We start from the raw sequence: 18,361 nt of genomic DNA, 5'->3' as shown, positions 1-18,361 counted from the left end.
CTCAATAAATCATGTATATTTACAAGTAAATGGTAACTGGACTGGTTCTTATATGGTTCTTATTTCTACTCACAGCGCTTTATACAACATCCCTCATTCACCCATTCACACCTATTCATATAAGCACTTTTTCTAGTGCTTTCTATCTTGCATTCACACTCCAATGAACACATCAGAGAACAACTTGGAGTTCAGCATCTAGACCCAGGATACTTCGGCATGCAGGCGGGAGCAGCCAGGGATCGAATTCAATTAAATTCCAAAATCTGTTTTATTCATATAGTGCATAATCACAACAACAATAATAGCTTCAAGGCGTTGTAAGGTAAAGACCCTACAATAATAGAGAGAAACCCCCCACAGTCAAGCTACCCTCTTTGAGCAAGCATTAGGCGACAGTGAGAAGGAAAAATTCCCTTTAAATAGGAAGAAACCTCAGGCAGAACCAGGCTCAGGGAGGGGCGGCCACCTTCCGCAACCGGTTGGGGATGAAGCAGGTGGTGGATTGGCAGTGCATTGAACCAGCATAGCTCAGGAGGTAAAGTCACCTCCTGAGCTACAGCAACCCTAAATATTAGAAATACAGCAAATATAAAATATTTTCTGGATACCATTATTTCCGGTGCAAACTGCAAATCAAGATGTCACTTTGTGCTCCAGAGCAATTGTCCAAAAACTTTTTTAAAACTAACAGTTCAATATCCTTTCTACACTTTCTGTATAAAACTATTAAAAATATGAGAGCTTATATCACCACATGTCGCTTTTGCTGTTCCAAGCTCCAAAATTGCCTGTAGGCCCCTTAAAGTTTAACAAGCAAAGTGAAATAAAGGCTTAAGTGCTGGCAGAAATGTCACTGAGGGTCTGGATTTCTGTTCACCACCTCAAGCGCTCCACATCTTCAAACAATGCCTAGCTAATGTGAGAAAACTCAAGCACTGAATATGGTGTGAGACCTGACAGGAATGTTTTTAAGTTGCTTGAACATTCTTTGCATCTGCATTTGGGGTGGCTGTAGCTCAGGTGGCAGAGCAGGTCAGCCACTAATCAGAAGGTTGGTGGTTTGATCCCAGGCTGCCTCCTGGCTGCATGCCAAATATCCTTGGGCAAGATACTAACCCCATGTTTGCCTACTGGTGGTGGTCAGAGGGCCCGGTGGCGCCAGTGTCCGACAGCCTCGCCTCTGTCAGTGCACCCCAGGGCAGCTGTGGCTACAATGTAGCTTGCCATCACGAATGGGTGAATGACTGAATGTAGTGTGAAGTGCTTTGGGGTCCTTAAGGACTGAGTAAAGCGCTATACATGCAGGCCATTTACCATCTTTCTTACTCAGGTCCTCACTAAATTCATGACGGAAACTCCAGCTCTAAGAAATCTCATTGTTCTTATCAGAAAACCAACACACACACACACAATATGTCCACAATAAATTTTGTAACATGTCGCAAATTATTTTTCAAAGATCCTTCTGACACCTTACCACATTTATGGTTTTTAGCCAGTCTTTTCCATTAGCTGTTGAATTTTCTGATTTCACTGTCAGTATGCGTTTACAACTGAAATTCGAGTCTTGAAAAACATCTTAAAGCACTTTAGCTATTTGTACAAACATTTAAATTGTTTAATTGCAGGATGTTTAACCACACAATTCTGGTACTTCTGAATTCAGTAAAGCAAAAACAACAAAAACAAACAAAAAGAAAAACCCTGAGCATTTCTATCAAACCGCAAACCATAAGCTTTTCCAGATTTTAGACCCCAGGTGAAAATTCCAGCAAAATGTCAATATTTTTGCAGCTAAGTGCAGATTGTCTCACATTTTACTGCTTAACTGACATATTCTTTAACAAGTTACAGCCATAAGACAATGCTGGCTGCACTGAAGTAAACAAAGCTCTCAGATCTACTCCCATTGAGTGTGAGTAATAAAACCTCAGAATGCTGCAGCCTGTGGGCGGCTGGACATTACCAGAAGTATGGCAACTGTAACACTGACCAGTGACCCCATCCTCTTCCATCTGTCTTCACGTTTGCCTCCCCTCTTGCTTTGCAAACTCAGTTCAGTTTAATTAGGTAACACAAGAGAGATTATAAATGAGTCACTACACATCTCTGTCTTTGTAACAGTATGGGAAAACCACAGCAACGCATTTCTCCTTTTCCATTCAGTTACATATTATGAACATTGGAAAGAAATGTTCTCATTCTCTCGATCAATGTATTCCATGACTTGGAGTCTTATTCCAAGTTTTTTTTCCTCCCTTCATTCAACTCATGACCAGAAGTATGACCGATGCATGAAATCACAGTTTATATAATCAGGATATAATTGGAATGTTTGCATCTAACTACACAGCACCTGAATATCTGAGCAGGCGGATGATGAGCACGCTGATCTACAGTTCCAGTAATTAAAAGCGTGAGAAAGAACGCCCGTACTTTTCTCAGTACGGTACAGAGTGCCGTGCAAACAACCTTAAAGTTGTGCGTTACGTATTGCAAAATGAAAACCAACTAACTTTTTACAAAATTACGTATTTTCGAAAGTGTTGGATGTTAGGTGTCGTCATCCACATCGTGCACAATTGGGGGAAAAGTGACTAACCTTAACAGGAGAGCTCCTGGTGGCCACGGGAAGCTCCCTGATCGCTGTGCCCGGAGGAGAGGCGGATATCCCGGCTGCGTACCCCTGCAGCGAGCCCCCGGCTAGGGACTGCCTGCCTCCCGCTCCTACTCCCCCTCCTCCTCCGCTTCCTCGCTGGGGCCGCTGCTTGATACCATCCAGGAGGCGAACCAGGAGGATGTTAGCGGGCAGGTCGTCCACCCCGCAGTCCACCAGGATGCGGCACTCCGGGCAGCGGAGCTCGTTCCGGGAGCTGACAATGTTCTCCAGGCAGCGGCGGCAGAAGGTGTGCTGGCACGGTAGCACCTTAGCCGTGGTGTCCAGGCGCTCCAGGCACACCGAACACTCCAGCAGATCCAGCAGTGACGAGGACTCGTCCATGTCGGCGGAGAGGGTGAGCATCTGGGCTTCAGTGTCCGTGGGGACGCCGCGGCGACTGTTTCGTGTACCGTAGAAAAGAACCGGGGGCACAGAACATTCTGGGAGGCGGACTGACTGGGAAGCAGTCCACGGACGCCCTACGACGACGGTGTTCCCTCGTGCCGAGCGGTTCCCCGCTGAGTTGTGAATGTTCTCCGCTGTTCCGCGCCTCTCTCTCGCTGTCTCCCTCGGCGTGTTTATGTTGTTCGCTCCGCTCTCCGTGTGTCTCCCCCGCTCTCCAGCAGCTGTGCGGAAAGCGGTGAGGTCACGCTCTCATCATCATCATCCGCGCGCCGATCACAATTGCGGTGCGCGCTCACGCACCAAAGACAGATTGATAAAGACTGAGAGAGCGCGAGAGGGAGAGAGAGAGAGACCTTACACCTCAGAACCACCACAGGCATGCAGGCGGCTCCACAGCCCCCCTCGGTAATTACCAGCAGCCCGCTCTCTCACTCCTCACACCTTCACTCCAACTGGTTAAGAAGGAAGCTGGTATCGCTCCTTGAAAGGCCGAAAGGTTCTTTGTCATCTCACCTTCTTATACCCGTCATAAACAATTCATTCCTAGTTTTTGATTCTCCAAATCCTCACAGCTCGCAGCATCCAGAGATACAAAAGTTGATTCCTGGACGCTTTTTCTCGATTTTGTTCCCCTTTCTGTTCAAATGCGACCAACAGGGCGCGGGCTTGATCTCAGTCTCTATGCTGTCTTTTTGTGTGATGCCTACCTGACAGGAGAAGACATCATTTTGATTACCTCAGTAACAACATCCAGCTGATGGTTGAGGGAATGGGAGAGGGTGGTTTGTGGCGACGCCTGGCGGTCGTTTCCTGTGAGTTTTTAATTTAAATCAATTAGTCAGAGATTCTCAAAGTTTTCGTGACACAGTGTCAATTTACGGAGGCAATGTACAACTGGGGCGCAGGGGAATAACGTATACATCGCGCATTATTAATCATTTTTAATATAAGGAAAGTGTGGTCTGCTATCATAGGTAGAATAGATTATTTAAAACAGGAGTGATGGTCGCTCAGTAGTTATAGTATGACACAAATTTTGGATTAATTACATAGTAGTGCCTTCTTTCCTTGCCGTGCTTGCACATTTGTTCAGAAGTGGCAATTATTCTACGGACAACACTTTAAGAACCGTGGTTACGATCCATCCATCCTTTTAACAGCTTATCAAATTCAGGCTCATTCAGGCTGGGGACATACAGAGCCTAGCTCATATGACAATGGGCAGCTAATTGCCTCATTATAAACTACTTGGTTAGCGCAATGAGAAGGTCCTGGGTTCAAATCCACCAGCCATCCAGAGCCTTTCTTTGTGGACTTTGCATGTTCTTCTTATGCTTGTTTTCCGACTCTCCGTGTTAGCCTTGCAATACACTGGCGACCTGTCCAGGGTATACCCTGCCTTTCGCCCTATGATAGCTGGGATAGGCTGCAGCCAACTGGATAAGCAAGTGAAAAATGAATGGTATCAATAGATGGTTATAATGCAAAACCTCATTATCATTAGTTTCATTGCAAATTGTAAAAGGGAATGTCACTGAATAATTCCAGGATTCTATTTACAGATAACATTTTTGACAGCACTACATTAGAAACATGGTAAGATGATTACAATGCCATTTCCTATGAAATGACATGACCTTTATTTAAAGATACAGGGAAAGAAATCTGTAACATTTCCACTGACCTATTCCTGGCATATGCTATATAATGAGCACAAAATAGACAAAGGACAAAGGACAAGGAAATGTGTGTATGTATGTGTGCGTGTGTGTTGGGGGGGTCCATGTATTACTCATTAGCCAAATCGCATTACAAATCTACATCATGTAAGCTAAATCAGTACACTGGCTTTAGTTTAAAGTTATGTTTAAGTTAAGTTTGGCTAGTATTGTTAATGTCACCAAGACAAATCCACAGCAAATTTCTGTACAAGTCAATTAAACTCTCTGCGAAGTGACGATAACATGACCATGTGGTCTGTTTCTCAGCCATAGTCTTTCTCAGCTCGTCCACCTGTTCAGACTTGCTCTGCTCTCACATTCAGGAGAGGCAGGGAGTGATTAAGACCACTGTGTGTGTCTGTGCTCATTTGTGTGTTTGCGAGTGTCTATGTCTGTGTGACTAAAGTGACGCCTTCCTGGTTGCAGGGTGAACCCACTCTTTACCACCCACGATGAAAAGAAGAGGGTGTACAGCTTAGGGATACAATAAGAAATAAGGAGTGTATGTGTGTGTGTGTGTGTGTGTGTGTGTGAGTGTGTCTGTTTGTGACACAGTATTGCAGATTTTTTGTTCGTTTTTATGACAGTATCGGGCTGTTAAAATACACTTACGCATTCTGTACAAAGTTTTAAACACTGAAGAAGATTTCAGAGCAGAGAAGCACAGTTAAAATAATGTAATGAAGCATACTGATTTAAAAAAGCACTCTTACTGGAGTCCATGTGTTTGGTAATGAATGGTGTAGAGCTAAACAGATAAAAACTGCACAGCACAGTAAAGGCTATATTAAAGGAGCTGGAAAAGAAGCTTCTACAGCTAACTAGAAAAAGACTGAAATCAAGGGCTTGTTTTTTATGCCAGTAATGGGGTTATTTAAAAAAAAATTCTCTGTGACACAGAGCTCCACTTGCCATTTATCTACAGAGGCCTCCCATTTCCTAAGGTGTATTTGTATGTCTATAGCCACGGAGCAATCCAATGCAACTCAGCTGCTAAAACACATGTATGTTGTTGTTATCAAGCCCTGATTCTCAATACCTCACTAGTGCAGCAGCCCACGAGTGCTGGCAGTGAACCAAAATTCATCCTGTCTCCCTCCCCTCTCGTTATCATACTCACTCCTGTCTTATGCCCAGTGTCTTTCATCTGCTTAATACAATTCTTCACAGCCAATGATTCAGAATTAGAGGGGAACTACAGAGAGAAGTGAACATAAATGATTATTGGATGAAAATCCCCTCAATCCATTTAAGCAGGATCGTCAGGGCTCCCTGTAGGATGCACTGCTGTCAATAATAGACAAAAGCTGGATGCTGTTTAACCAGCACACGTGTCAATTAAGAATGATAACTAGCTTTCTGGTAATATAAGGGGCTAGTCAATTCTCAGAGAAATTACAGAGTCTAACAATGTTGCAAAGCATGAACACACATGCACTCCACGTGCTTCTCTGCTGCAGTGCACATGCTGTTGTTTTGCATGTTAATGCTCTCTATTAGATACTGTAATGATGAGCTAAAAGATTATGCAAAAAAAGTGTTATTTTTCATGCAATCAGTTAGTACAATAGTGCATTGCATGTAAGGTAAATTATATGTACATTTGTGTTGGGTTTATTTGAATTTTCTTTACATTTCCCAAGGAATGAGCGTCTGAAAATGGCAGATTGCTCAGTGCTTTGCAAAATAAGTTACAGTCAGCCTTGTGAGTGATTTCTTCGTGTATTTTGTGCTCTCTATTCAATTTTACTGCATAGTGCGCTGCAATGTTTCACTTTATTCTTAAAATAAATAAATGACTTATTGTTTTTATTACTGCAGTGTAGTTATTTTGCAATTGGATATTGTCCTCTGGGAAATTCTTGCCGTGATGAGCCATGAAAATAAACCTGATTTGTGCTGACCTCACTTCAGCTTCATTTATATTCACATTCCTCCTGCTGCTTTTCTGACAGCTGTTTACTTCTGCACAAATCTAGTTCACCAAAGTTTCACAGAATCCTATGTTATCTTCATCTTTATCAGTTCTAATTTCATCGGACTAAACTGAAGAAAGATTAAATCTTGTTTGCTTTAGGTATAAAAATATAATAAACATTTACTGTGCGTATATGTGTGGACGCGTGTGAGTGTATATGTGTAAATGGGTGGATCTTTACCATGAACCTATACCATACACCTCTCTCTCAGCCGCCAATGACTTTCCTTCATGCAAAAGTAGGTTAGCTGACACGACAGTTACCATGGCAACCGGCTCTTGCTTCCTCACTGAAGAGTGGTGCGTGTGTGTGTTCTCACTGAAAGACTTCCAGGGGTAATGGCAAGGTCATAGAGTCTGTTGTAGGCAGTTTCAGTAGTACAGCGTGCGCATTCCACACCTTTTTTAATGTGTAACAAAAAGTACAATGCTCAAGAGGTGTTGTCTACCTGCGATGTGACACATACAAAGTTATTTTTTTATTTTCTGTGGACTCTGACTACTCATAATAATATTGAAACATGATTCCATTTACACAGTAACCCTGAGATCAAGTGGAAAGCCTGTATAATTTGTGGTTGTGGTTATTAATATGAATCAGAAGAGATCAGTGGTTGCATTTTTATTCTGTCTTTTAAATATTGCACTCATCTATGGATTTTTTAAAATATTGTTTCGCTTTTTGGACATTTAAGCCTTATAAAAGGCATGAGAAGTGTGTTTTGGTGGTAAACTGAAGTCATCCTAATTCAATATACCAAACAAATTAGGCTTCCGCTGACTTCTGTCTTCTCAGAGCTACAGTGCTTTGATTGGAGCTTAGCTGGGTTATAAACAGGGTAGGCATTCTGTGACAGATGCTGTGCTCTTGTGATTCTTTGAAACTGAGATGTCCTACATCAATGCATTTTAAGACTTTGTAGAGCCTAAATATATTCTGCCAATGATTAGATTTGTTCATCAAGTAGTGGTAGCTGTAAACCTAACTTGTTTAGCATATTTTATAAAGACAGACCCCAAAAAATAAATGAGAAAAAAACATGAAGTGAATAAATAACAATCACATATCATTCATGCCATGTATTATTAAAAGGAGAAAAAATTATCAGAGCTGTCTATTTTTTTTTTTTTTTTTGCATCTTTGTCACATGCTTCAAACGATCAAACACATTTTAATATTAGACAAAGATAAACGGATTAAATACAAAATGCAGTTTTTCAATGATGATTTCATTTATTAAGGGGAAAAGGTTATCCAAACCTACCTGGCCCTGTGTGAAAATGTATTTGCCTGCTAAAACATAACCGGTTGTGCCAGCAAGAAGTGCACTCAAGCATTTGCGAAAACTGACAATGAGTCTTTCACATCACTGTGGAGGAATTTTGGCTCACTCTTCTTTTCAGAATTGTTTTAATTCAGCCACATTGGAGGGTTTTCAAGCATGAATGGCCTGTTTAAGGACACGCCAAAGCAACACAATTGGATCTTAGTCTGGACTTTGATTAGGCCGATCCAAAACTCATGCAAAAGATTTGTTTTTTGAGTGGACTTGTTGGTGTGTTTTGTACTATTGTTCTGCTGAATAACTTGAGCTTCAGGGCATTAACTGTTTTGGTAGAGAGCATGTTCTTCTTATGCTTTGCTGCTTCAGGTCCTTTTTAGTCAGCACTAGTTTTCACCTCAGGACGCTCCCATGAATGACCCAGTCTCTTTGCTATTGGTGAATCATTAACACTGACCTTAACTGAAACAAGTGAGGCCTGAGGTACTTTAGATCTTGTTATTGAATTTGTTGTGATCTGGATGAGTCATCAGTGCACCACTCTTGGAGTAATTTGGGCAAACCGGCCACTACTGGAAAGATTCACCATTTGTGGATAATGGTTTTTACTGTTGTTTACTAGAGAACCAAAACCTTAGAAATGGCTTTGCAACCATGGATTGAAAGATCTAAATGACTTTCTTCTTCATCTGTTCTTGAGTTTCTTTAGATCATGTCATGATGTGTTGCTTTCTGAGATCTTTTTTAAATACTTTTTCACATAATGTCAGGAAGATTTGTGTTTTTCAAATACATCCTGTTGAACTACATAGTTCACATTTAGCAGGCGGAAATAAGGATATTGTCTTGATTCGAATGCAGACCAGAGGAGCCATTAGAGCATGATAACTAAGGCTTCATTCATTTGAAACCTTGCTTTTCATTATAAGATGCACTACATTTTCCACATATAAGACGTATTAGATAAATTGCATGGTCTATTTAGAAAATTACATAACAAAAAAAAATCCTTTATCTCATGACATCTGCTTCTGTTTCTTTTCATTGCATTATGGTTCATCTGTCCCAGCTTGTCTCATTAAAGTATCTCTTTCATCATCTATGTCATATTATCTAAACTAAAGTGTGCTCCACCATCTACTGCAGTAAATACAGGTTTTGCTTAATATGTGTTTTTGTCCGGTGTGTGACAGAGCAGCCATCGTTCTCTCAGCAGAATTCATCACTTTTCTTGTTATCCCCTCCTCATCCTCTCTTTATCCCCTCCTCTCATCTAATCTCTTCTCCTCTCATCCTCCGTTTCAGTCAGGAAGCCCTGGACAGACATCAATGAGGCTCCAAAAGAGGAGCGAGGATGACAGAAAAAGAGAGAGAAAGAGAGAAGAGGATGGAGAAGGAAGAAGACGATGAAAAGAGGGCAAAGAAAGTGGGGGGAAAAACAGAAAGTGACCAAAAAGAAGAAAAACAAAAAAGACATGAAAGACGAAGGCAGAGACAGATAGACGGACACCGAGATGAAGAGTAAGTAATTACAGGCCTCCCAGTGTTTTCAAAGCCCCTCTTTTATCTCATTCTTCCTGTGGCTGAGAAAAGGAGAAGGAGCGGAAAGGAAGAGGAGGAGGAGGAGAAGAAGACTAAAGTCGAAGCTTTATTCCAACTCAGACATCAGGCACCAGTTAGCTACATCACAGACACACTCAACCTATGTCTTGTGTGTGCGTGTGTGTGTGTATGTGTGTGTGTGTGTGTGTGTGTGTTTGTGGCGGTGGGGTATTTGCAGGGTGTTTATATGAAGAAGTTTAATTGTATATTTTCAGTCTTAATGTGCAACTTTTGTTTATCCATCTACAGTAGCAATACTGTGGTTATCATTTATTGTTTAATGTGTCGTTTGATGTTCTGTTGTTATTCCTTCACTGTTTAGCCTTCTTGTTTCAGCTGCTCTCTTTAGGGTTCACCACAGCGGATCATCTACCTCCATCTCACCCTATCCTGAGCATCCTCTTCTGTCACACCAATCCCCTCCGTATCCTCCATTACTACATCCATGAACCTTCTCTGAGGCCTTCCTCTTTTTCTTCTGCCTCAGCAGCTCCATCTTCTACGTCTTTCAACGTCCAGTCTATCCACGATCCTTCCTCAGCACATCTTCAAACCATCTCAGCCTTCCCTCTTTGTCTCCAAATCTGATCTCTCGCTCAGACGTACTCATTTCTAATCGTGTCCATCTTGGTGACTTTGAATGAAAATATTAGCATGTTCAACTTTGCCACTTCAAAATAAAAACAAAAATAAACAACTTGCATCATCTCACACCATGCCAAGTGAAGTGAAATGAAGTAGCTGAGGTCACAGAGGTGGATGTAGTAGTTGTGGTGACATTTTTATGAATTATTAAATGTACACAAAGTGACCTTTAGTGACCTTATTCTGTTACTAATTAGACTTTCAGTACTTTCGTGTAAGTGCAAACTATAACTGAGCTTCTTGTTACCCTCATGACGACCATAGACTTGTTTAAGACTATAGTCATGCCACTGTGGTCTTATGAACGCTAGATGGCAGAGTCGAGTTGTAGCCTGTAGCACATTAATTGCCCCGACTGAAAAACATAGTCTACCTGGGCCACGTTAATCCGTTTCTTATCCAGGGCGGGGAGAAAACTTCTCACTTTTTTCTTATCAAGGAGGAGCCTGGAGACGCACCGACAAGCAGCGGCGCAGAGGCTGGGGCACAATTTGACTTTGCGGAGTAAAAACTCTTAGACAGCGAGTCAGTCCCTCGGCGATGCTCACCCGGCTCCACGCTCGAGATTGATCACCAATTACCTGGACTGATCATCGGGCAGCTTAGCCGGTAGCGCAGGGGAGAAACCAAACCAGTGCGCCCCGCTCCTGAGCTCCAGGTAAGAAGAGTGATCAGCTCCGCTCTCAGGAATGCAAGGACGGATTGCTGCAACACTCGGGGAAATTCCTGAGCAGCACTTTTTTATGCCAAGCAGACATGTGCTTCACTGTAATTTTCACTCAAAGGGGAAATGCACGAATTGTTGCTTTTATTTTGTTTTACGGGAAATGATAAAGAATCAGTGGACCATGGCATATTATCACACCGGCAATTCCTTTTCAGAAGTGACTTAAAACAACAGCGCACAAAAAAATCTTTCATATAAACACTTGACAGGATGATTTTTGGCGCAAGGCATAATTATCTAGTAATAAATAGTTTTGTTTATAGTGAACACGGCTGAATGAAAACATTTTCAATGTTATGATTTGCAGGAATGACAGCTTCAAGAAATACATTTTCTAACAGTGAGTGTGTGACAAGCATATAGCTAGATGATTGTGGAGCATGTTAGAGGTAGCTCACTGTACGTGTTGATGCAAAGGTTTTAGCCTAAGGTGGTAGAAAAATTTGATTGTTTTTCCATTTCTCACATTTCCGACCTCAGTTGGTTCGTGATGAATGGTTGATAATGAATTGGATTAAGCACTGTGCTGATTACTTTGATTTGAAAAACGGATAGCGATTTCTATTATTAATTTCGTCTCAGTCAATCATTTTAGAGCTTCTATGAATAACAAGCCACGTCATACTTACAGTGCACGGCGTTATTTTTCCTGTGACACTTGAGGTAGTGCGCGTTTGTGACCTCGCACAACTTTCTCGTCTGTCTGCGTAATTGTTTTTCTGGTGCCGCCTGACTGTCCCGGGCCCCCCAGGGGAAGTCCTGCCCGCAGACAGGCAGCTCGGCCCGGCTGGGGACATGCCGGGTCCTGCCGAGCCTCTGAAGTCTGCTGGCTGGCTTTGAACTGAAGCTGCTGGAGGTGGAAATCAATCCGTCTCGATCCCCCTCTCTCTCTGTCTCTGTGTCTCTTGCCCTGACTCTCTCTTCCCCTCACTCTCACTCTCTCTCTCTCTCTCCCCTGCAGCCCCCGGTTCAGACATCTCTTCTGCCACTGAATCTTTCATGTAGAAAGGCAAAGGATACACAGAGAAGAAACAGGAGGGATTGTAACTCATCTTCAAAAGAAGTTAATATGGTTTCTGAGGATTAAAGGGATGAAGGTAGAAAAACTAACAAAGCCAGCGCCTGTAGTCATGATCATCCTATACTAGGCTGAAGTGAATGGGAAATTTGTTTACTTACTCACTTTTTTGGCGTGTTATCATTGCAAGTATTTTTCTTGTGAAAGTTTAATGTTTAAATTTATGCTAGATGTCACAGCTGATTCCAATAGAGGAAGCATAACCATTTCCCCCCATGGAGAAATTTATAGAGCTCAGGAGGCCTTCTGGGGTTGAATGTTTCGTAAATGCTTCACACATCTAAGAGGAAACTCAACTAAAACACGTCATTTGGAGTTTACTTATGGTAGTGAAGTTATTTCAGCTCATTATTTTAGTTAGCGGGACAATTTATGATACAGCTGTTTGGTGGAGTCTTGTAGCCAAACTTACAGCACTGGGAACATGTGTAAGAGTTACAGTGACCCTGTGCATTTTGCATAATATGCAATATATTACTTATAGCTTTATATGAAGAACATAAAAATCTAGGTCCCATTTATCCACAAATTAATACTTCCATTTATTTAGGAGGCATTTATTGCTTTTAGAGCCGAAAAAGTAGGCTAGAAATTTTTTTTTGCTACTTTTCTGCATTAGTTTTGCATTAGTTGTAAAATAAATGTGTCAGTTCATCAGCTTTCAAACCTTTTAAAATATATTCCATTAGTAGATAAATAATTTGATTTTAAGCTTTAGCTTAGTTCTACCCTTGTATAATAAAAAGGTTAGCTCTGTGAATATGCACACACAAAAACGTTATAGCATCAAAGTAAATTTAAAGTACAAACAATGAAAATCCAAGTAATATTTTTATTTTTAAAAGTACATTTAAGTCCGCAGAGATTCTTAAAAGCACATACACAAATAAATGATTGTGTATTGTGTGAAGAGATACATCAAATATTAAATGCCACCTGACTTAAATCATATGATCCTAAAATATGAGAATTGTTTTGTAATTTTACAGACAAAATTATAAAATAAGTCCAATGGCATTTATGATACTTTTGTGATAAAGAGTGAAGTGAAAAACTGACCCTCCCAAACTCTTGGGGGGGGGGGGGGGGGGGGGGGCATTAATTACTCATTATGGGTCAACAGCTTAAAACAGGGCAGTGGTTCTTCTTTTCTGCGCTCCGTCATGGGCTTCCAGGAGGTCCCAAACAAAATGAGAAGTAGCAGCTCCACTTCATTGTATTTTATCTTTGCAATAATACTTTGTAATAATCCCAGCAAAGGAACATAAAAGCAAGAAAGCTTTTCTAATCATAGGTTTCATTCTCACCGCTATTATTTCCCCATGCACAGTGAATACAGTTCAACAAACCAATACTAAATCCTCTCCGTGTAGACCCCAGAGAGGGAAGTTTTAATCAAATTGGGGTTTGTGGTCTAATTTGTGTCTACTTACAATTCCTCCTGTGTATGGGTAACCTACTACATCAATGTCCTTCATGTAGAGTCTGTGGAGAGAGCGATCTGGCACTTTGTGTCTTACATTATGGAAAAATGCTGAGAGTGGTTTTAGAAATCAAAGTTCGGATAAACACATGCAAGAACGTTTGTGCCTTAAGATGAAGTTAAAATAGGTTGTCCTTTGCTGGTTGTCAATTAGAGGAATTCATGGGCATCGAGGATGCTTTCATCTCCAAATCTAGTGTTTCTCATTTGGTTGTTGAGACATTTTGCAGGTGGAGAGTCTGTGTGGGACCGTGTCATCAGTGCACTAAGTTGGGCACCTGTGCAGCTGAACATATGAGCTGTAAGATCTATGATAGCATGAGCCCTCCTTGGGCTGTTAGTGATGGCAGATGAAGGCATAAAGTGTGCTTTTGATGGTTTGCAAATACCTCTATGTAAATCTTTAAATTCCCAAATTTGGAGTCTTGGGTTGATTGACTAGGAATTTAGCTTTGAAGATTTCCCTTCTCTCACAACCACATCCATCCATCATGACAAGCTTCGGCTCAAAAGACTTAAATTATCCCTCAATTTCAGCCGCTTGAAAAATCTGAAAGGCACACCTATATGGTTCCTTTTTTAAAATCGTAGAAGTAGCAATGAACAGTGCAGATTGATTCTACTTTGAGCCAGAGTTTTAAAAGGCACTCGCTCTGTTGATTATGAGTGTGGCTAAATTCTTGCTAATCACATCAAATGAGTCATTGCTGTTACTGAAAAGCATGTCCGCTGTTGATTTGAGCTTGATTTGATCATTAAACACTCTTTAACACTCTTTGTTACAGCACAGTGTCTTCTAGGAGCAAAAAGGCCAGTGAAACCTTTTTTAAGGGGCACAGCCCAAAAACATATTTATGCTAATTTTTGAAAGTTGTTTTTTTCTTTACTGTAGGTGTATTGAGAGAAGGAATAAGACATACAGAGGAATTTCAGGTAGAAGATTAAGCTTCCCACCTACAGTCAATGCAAAATAAACAGAGACAGACGTGGAGACAGGGAGAGAGATGTTATGCACCGGCAGAGCTAAAGAGAGAACAAGGGATCAAGGAGTGGAGACGATGAAAGACAGATCACCGGCAGGCAGAGAATCAAAGAGCACGGTGACTGACTTGAACTGTGATAGGTGTGTGCTGCATGTGTGTGTGTGTGTGTAGGCATTCGCGACTTCTTTTCATGTGCCCTAAGAGTTTGTTTTTCCTGCGCATTGAGTGGGAAGCTGACAGTAAGTCTGTAATTAAACCAATCAAAAGATGAAGAGACATGAAGAAACATCACACATGTATGCACACACACACACACACATGCATGCACATAAACATACATTTCGCTTTGTGCGTTCAAATTATTGAAAGTGTGTTTCTGTTGTGCTTAAAAAATATGGACATTATTCACCATCAAGGACTCAAGTCCGTCTTCGAGCTGGCTCTCGTCATCGCGTCTCTTAGCGGCACATGTTTACACGAATCACGGTTCTCTAGATGATATCTGAGTCACTGCACTTGCTGCGTGTCCATGTCACAGTAGAATTGCACTCTGATTTGTTGGTGGAAATTCAAGTTGCAGCAAAGCATGTTTTGACGCTCTTGTGAAAACGCAGCTCGAATTGATAAAAGCACGGATGATGCTGTTGGGTGGGATTGGAGTAAATGGATATTTAGTGAGGAGGCAAGAGCCAGCTGTTGTCTGAGGTTTGGGTATGTCTCCAGAGTTGGAAATCCCTTTAATCAGCGTTTATTTTCACATCAAACTTAAGACAGTAATCATGTTGCAAATCAGATGTATTTATTTCCGGCTCATTTAGTTCCCCAATAGTGAGTCTTGATGGCTACTTCATTCAGTGAGTTTGACTTTCTCAAAGACTTGTCAAGACTTTTAAACTTTAACTTTTTTTTTAAAGACTAGTACAAGAAGTCAGTGAGATCCATTAATAGAAGTTTTGATTGAGTTTTTGATGGCCTGACTCAGCTGAAGGTGAAAGCGGTTGGTCTAATTTGAGTGACAGGCCTGCTGCCACCACCCCTTTATTTACTTTCCAGCTGCCTGCAAATCATTCAAAAGAGACAAAATGCCAGCAGCACATTCCTTCTTCATAATTCACTGGAGAAAAGAAAGACAGTTGGTGAGTTTATGATTACTGAGGATACCTAAATATGAAATGACAGCAAAATGGCCTCATTTTTAAACACATAGTTGGATTAATTTTGAAAGCTGCACATTGTTTAGGAGTAAAGTGTGATTTTATGCTTTTCGAGCAGGTTGTTAAGTGCAGGTAGCTGATTATGGCCACTGTTCAGTTAATGACATGGTGTTACACTGAATAGAATAGTTTATTTCTTTTCCCCCCCTGATAATTATAGGCTCGTGCAGTATGGGTTTTATGCTTATAATCTCGTTTTAATCTCTTTATAATTTGAGGTTGCATTGTGAAATTTTACTTTATTCTACTGCGTTTCAGTGATTTATCCTCTTGAGTGTAAAACCTGTCACAAAACATAACAACGTTTGTATAAAAAGACGTACAGTCGTCCAGTTTCGGTGAAAATAAAAATCTGTGCTATGTAAGTCTTGTTAAAGTAGGTTGTTTATCGGAGATGGTGGAGGTTTAAATGACAGACTACAGAAACTTGATAGTGGGGAAATCCACAAAATGTGTGGTTTTCTGCTTTCTGTTTTATCTAGAAACCCACGCCACTGAAGTTTTACTACCTATAAGAAAACTGATAATTGACTTGCATAATATCCCAACACTATAGTTTACATTTTAACTGATCACAACTAATTGTCGGTTGGTAATTGGTATAAAGTTGTATACAGTCTGTTGTGATTCAGGGCTAATGTAGTGGGAATGTATTAAAACTATAAACTTCCTTAACATGTTAAAAAATGCACTAGAAATCAGATGTTGTAATGGGTGGAATCTTCTATAGAAAGACATCAAGTGAAGACATCTTGTGTTCTGACGGAGGCTTAAAGATGGTGATGCTGAAATAGAGCTGCCATTAGGTTTGCAAGAAAACAGATGGGTTTGAGGTGTTGTGCTTCTTGGATGCACATGCAGACAAACAAGGTAGTTTAAGGCAGTCAGACTGTGTTATGACCTGGTTGGATTGTGTAGGAATGTGTTTATGGCAGCGTTGGGCAGGTTTATTGGTTAAAAAGACCAACATTGCTTTTTTTTATAGATGTTCAAATTGAAGTATAATTCTCCTCAGGTATACTGGATATGCTATATTAGATAGTTTGATTTCTTTTTTAATATGAGGAATGCATTAGTACTAATTGTGGTTTTCTTGCAAAACTTTAATTGTTTCTAAATTTGCATTTTTATGACACTAAGAATTAATTTTGGCATCACTTAAACATTATATAAAGTATATGACTATTAGGTATTTAGTTTTAACATGTACTTTCATCTGTATAACAAGAAGTTACATCGTGTTTAAGGATCATTAAAAATGTCATTAAGACAGGAAAAGGGGTCGGTTAGATGAAAAAGTGGGAGGAAGAGTGAAGGAACGATCTAAATGGGAAACAGATTTTTCCTTTTAGAAAAACCAAGAAATCCCAAGATGAAAAAAGGCTGGACCCTGCTGCTGATTTGATTGTCATCAGAAATTAAGTGCTTTTCAAGAGACCACAAACCATCCTCTTACCAAATTCTTCATTTTCTACATTGACTAGCTTGTTGGCTTTGTTCCCTGGCCACTGATTGGCCTAATACTTCACGGGGCAGGAAGTCAGGGTAATAAATATCCTTTACAGGGTTAAACACTGTTGCTGAAAAGCCATTTTCCACACAATCCATCTGTAACATTGCTTAATGATACAGACGTAGGAGAGCACAGAAGGAAGGAGTGAAATAGACGTGGCGTATTTCCCAGAAAAAGCTTAATGAAAGGAATTAAATCAGTGACACAGAGGAGAAAGAGGCAGGCATCAGGAAAGAGCAATGTTTAAGATGATTACCATCATCACTGGGTTCACTAAAGATCATAGTAAAACACTGGTTGACCACTGGTGAGAACAAATTACATATAGAGTGACAATCAGACAATCTTTATGGCCTATAAGAGATCTAAAAACAGGTGTACAAATGGTGGACTACCTACATGCTAACTAACCATCAGCCTCTTTTACTTTGAAACTCAGTGGTCTGTTTCGAGTCTGGGTTGCAATCTTGAAAGTTAAACCACTTAGTGAGCTGTATTTGCAGACAAGTTGGCATCTTCCAAGCAAAATACAGGGGACTCTGGCAGTCTGCGAACAAATAAAGCAATCACAATGAGGTCTTCAGTGCAGCACCAAATACCTCTTGGTGATCGGTTTCACCAAGCAACTTCCAGCGACCACTTGGGAAATGCTGATTTTTTACAAACAACCAGTGGTTGCCAGGTGGTCACAGGCAGGTCTCTTGACCTGGGTGATTGGGACTAAAGATGCTTGAAACGTCAGTTTTCCAAGGACCCTTGTGAAGTTAGCCACAGTCTTTCATCTTACTTTCTGCTTTCTCCTTACTTAATCTCAGGCTTACTCCATAATGCTAACATTGACTCTCTTTGGGGCTTTGCTGTAGGACTCTTCTAGTTTTTGCTGATGCTGAAGAGTGAATTTAGGACCGGTCAGACAATCCCCTCATTGTACTACATAATGAAAAACTTTAGCACTATGTTTCTAACTATATAATAATCCCCTGACTAAATGATCTCATTGGAATTAACATCTAAAGAACTAGACAGCTACATTGACAGGTAAAGTTGGATTGAAATTACATATATGA

General features: G+C 40.8%; 2 protein-coding genes across 5 annotated transcripts in view; one reads left to right on the top strand and one right to left on the bottom strand.

Moving 5' to 3' along the window:
* Positions 1–3,075, bottom strand: part of LOC308410514 (E3 ubiquitin-protein ligase SH3RF3-like) — a 117,988-nt gene extending 114,913 nt beyond the window's left edge. For all 3 annotated transcript variants that reach the window (XM_080903886.1, XM_080903884.1, XM_080903885.1), the window contains exon 1: positions 2,606–3,075. In XM_080903886.1, coding sequence (XP_080760012.1) covers positions 2,606–3,025 — 420 coding nt within the window. In that variant the 5' untranslated portion in view covers positions 3,026–3,075. The remainder of the gene's footprint in view (positions 1–2,605) is intronic.
* edar (ectodysplasin A receptor) overlaps positions 2,879–18,361 on the top strand; it is a 43,408-nt gene continuing 27,925 nt past the window's right edge. The window contains exons 1-4 of one of the 2 annotated variants that reach the window (XM_080903887.1): positions 3,333–3,472; positions 9,355–9,570; positions 10,736–10,954; positions 11,985–12,120. In XM_080903887.1, coding sequence (XP_080760013.1) covers positions 12,115–12,120 — 6 coding nt within the window. In that variant the 5' untranslated portion in view covers positions 3,333–3,472; positions 9,355–9,570; positions 10,736–10,954; positions 11,985–12,114. Of the gene's footprint in view, positions 3,018–3,332; positions 3,473–9,354; positions 9,571–10,735; positions 10,955–11,984; positions 12,121–18,361 lie in introns of those variants that run through there. The other variant, XM_080903888.1, reaches the window with a different exon arrangement.

Source organism: Rhamphochromis sp. 'chilingali' (genome assembly GCF_963969265.1).
Source record: "Rhamphochromis sp. 'chilingali' genome assembly, chromosome: 14".
Classification (NCBI taxonomy): Eukaryota; Metazoa; Chordata; class Actinopteri; order Cichliformes; family Cichlidae; genus Rhamphochromis; species Rhamphochromis sp. 'chilingali'.
The sequence above is the reverse complement of the archived record's forward strand: the minus strand, read 5'-3'. Positions and strand labels throughout refer to the sequence as shown.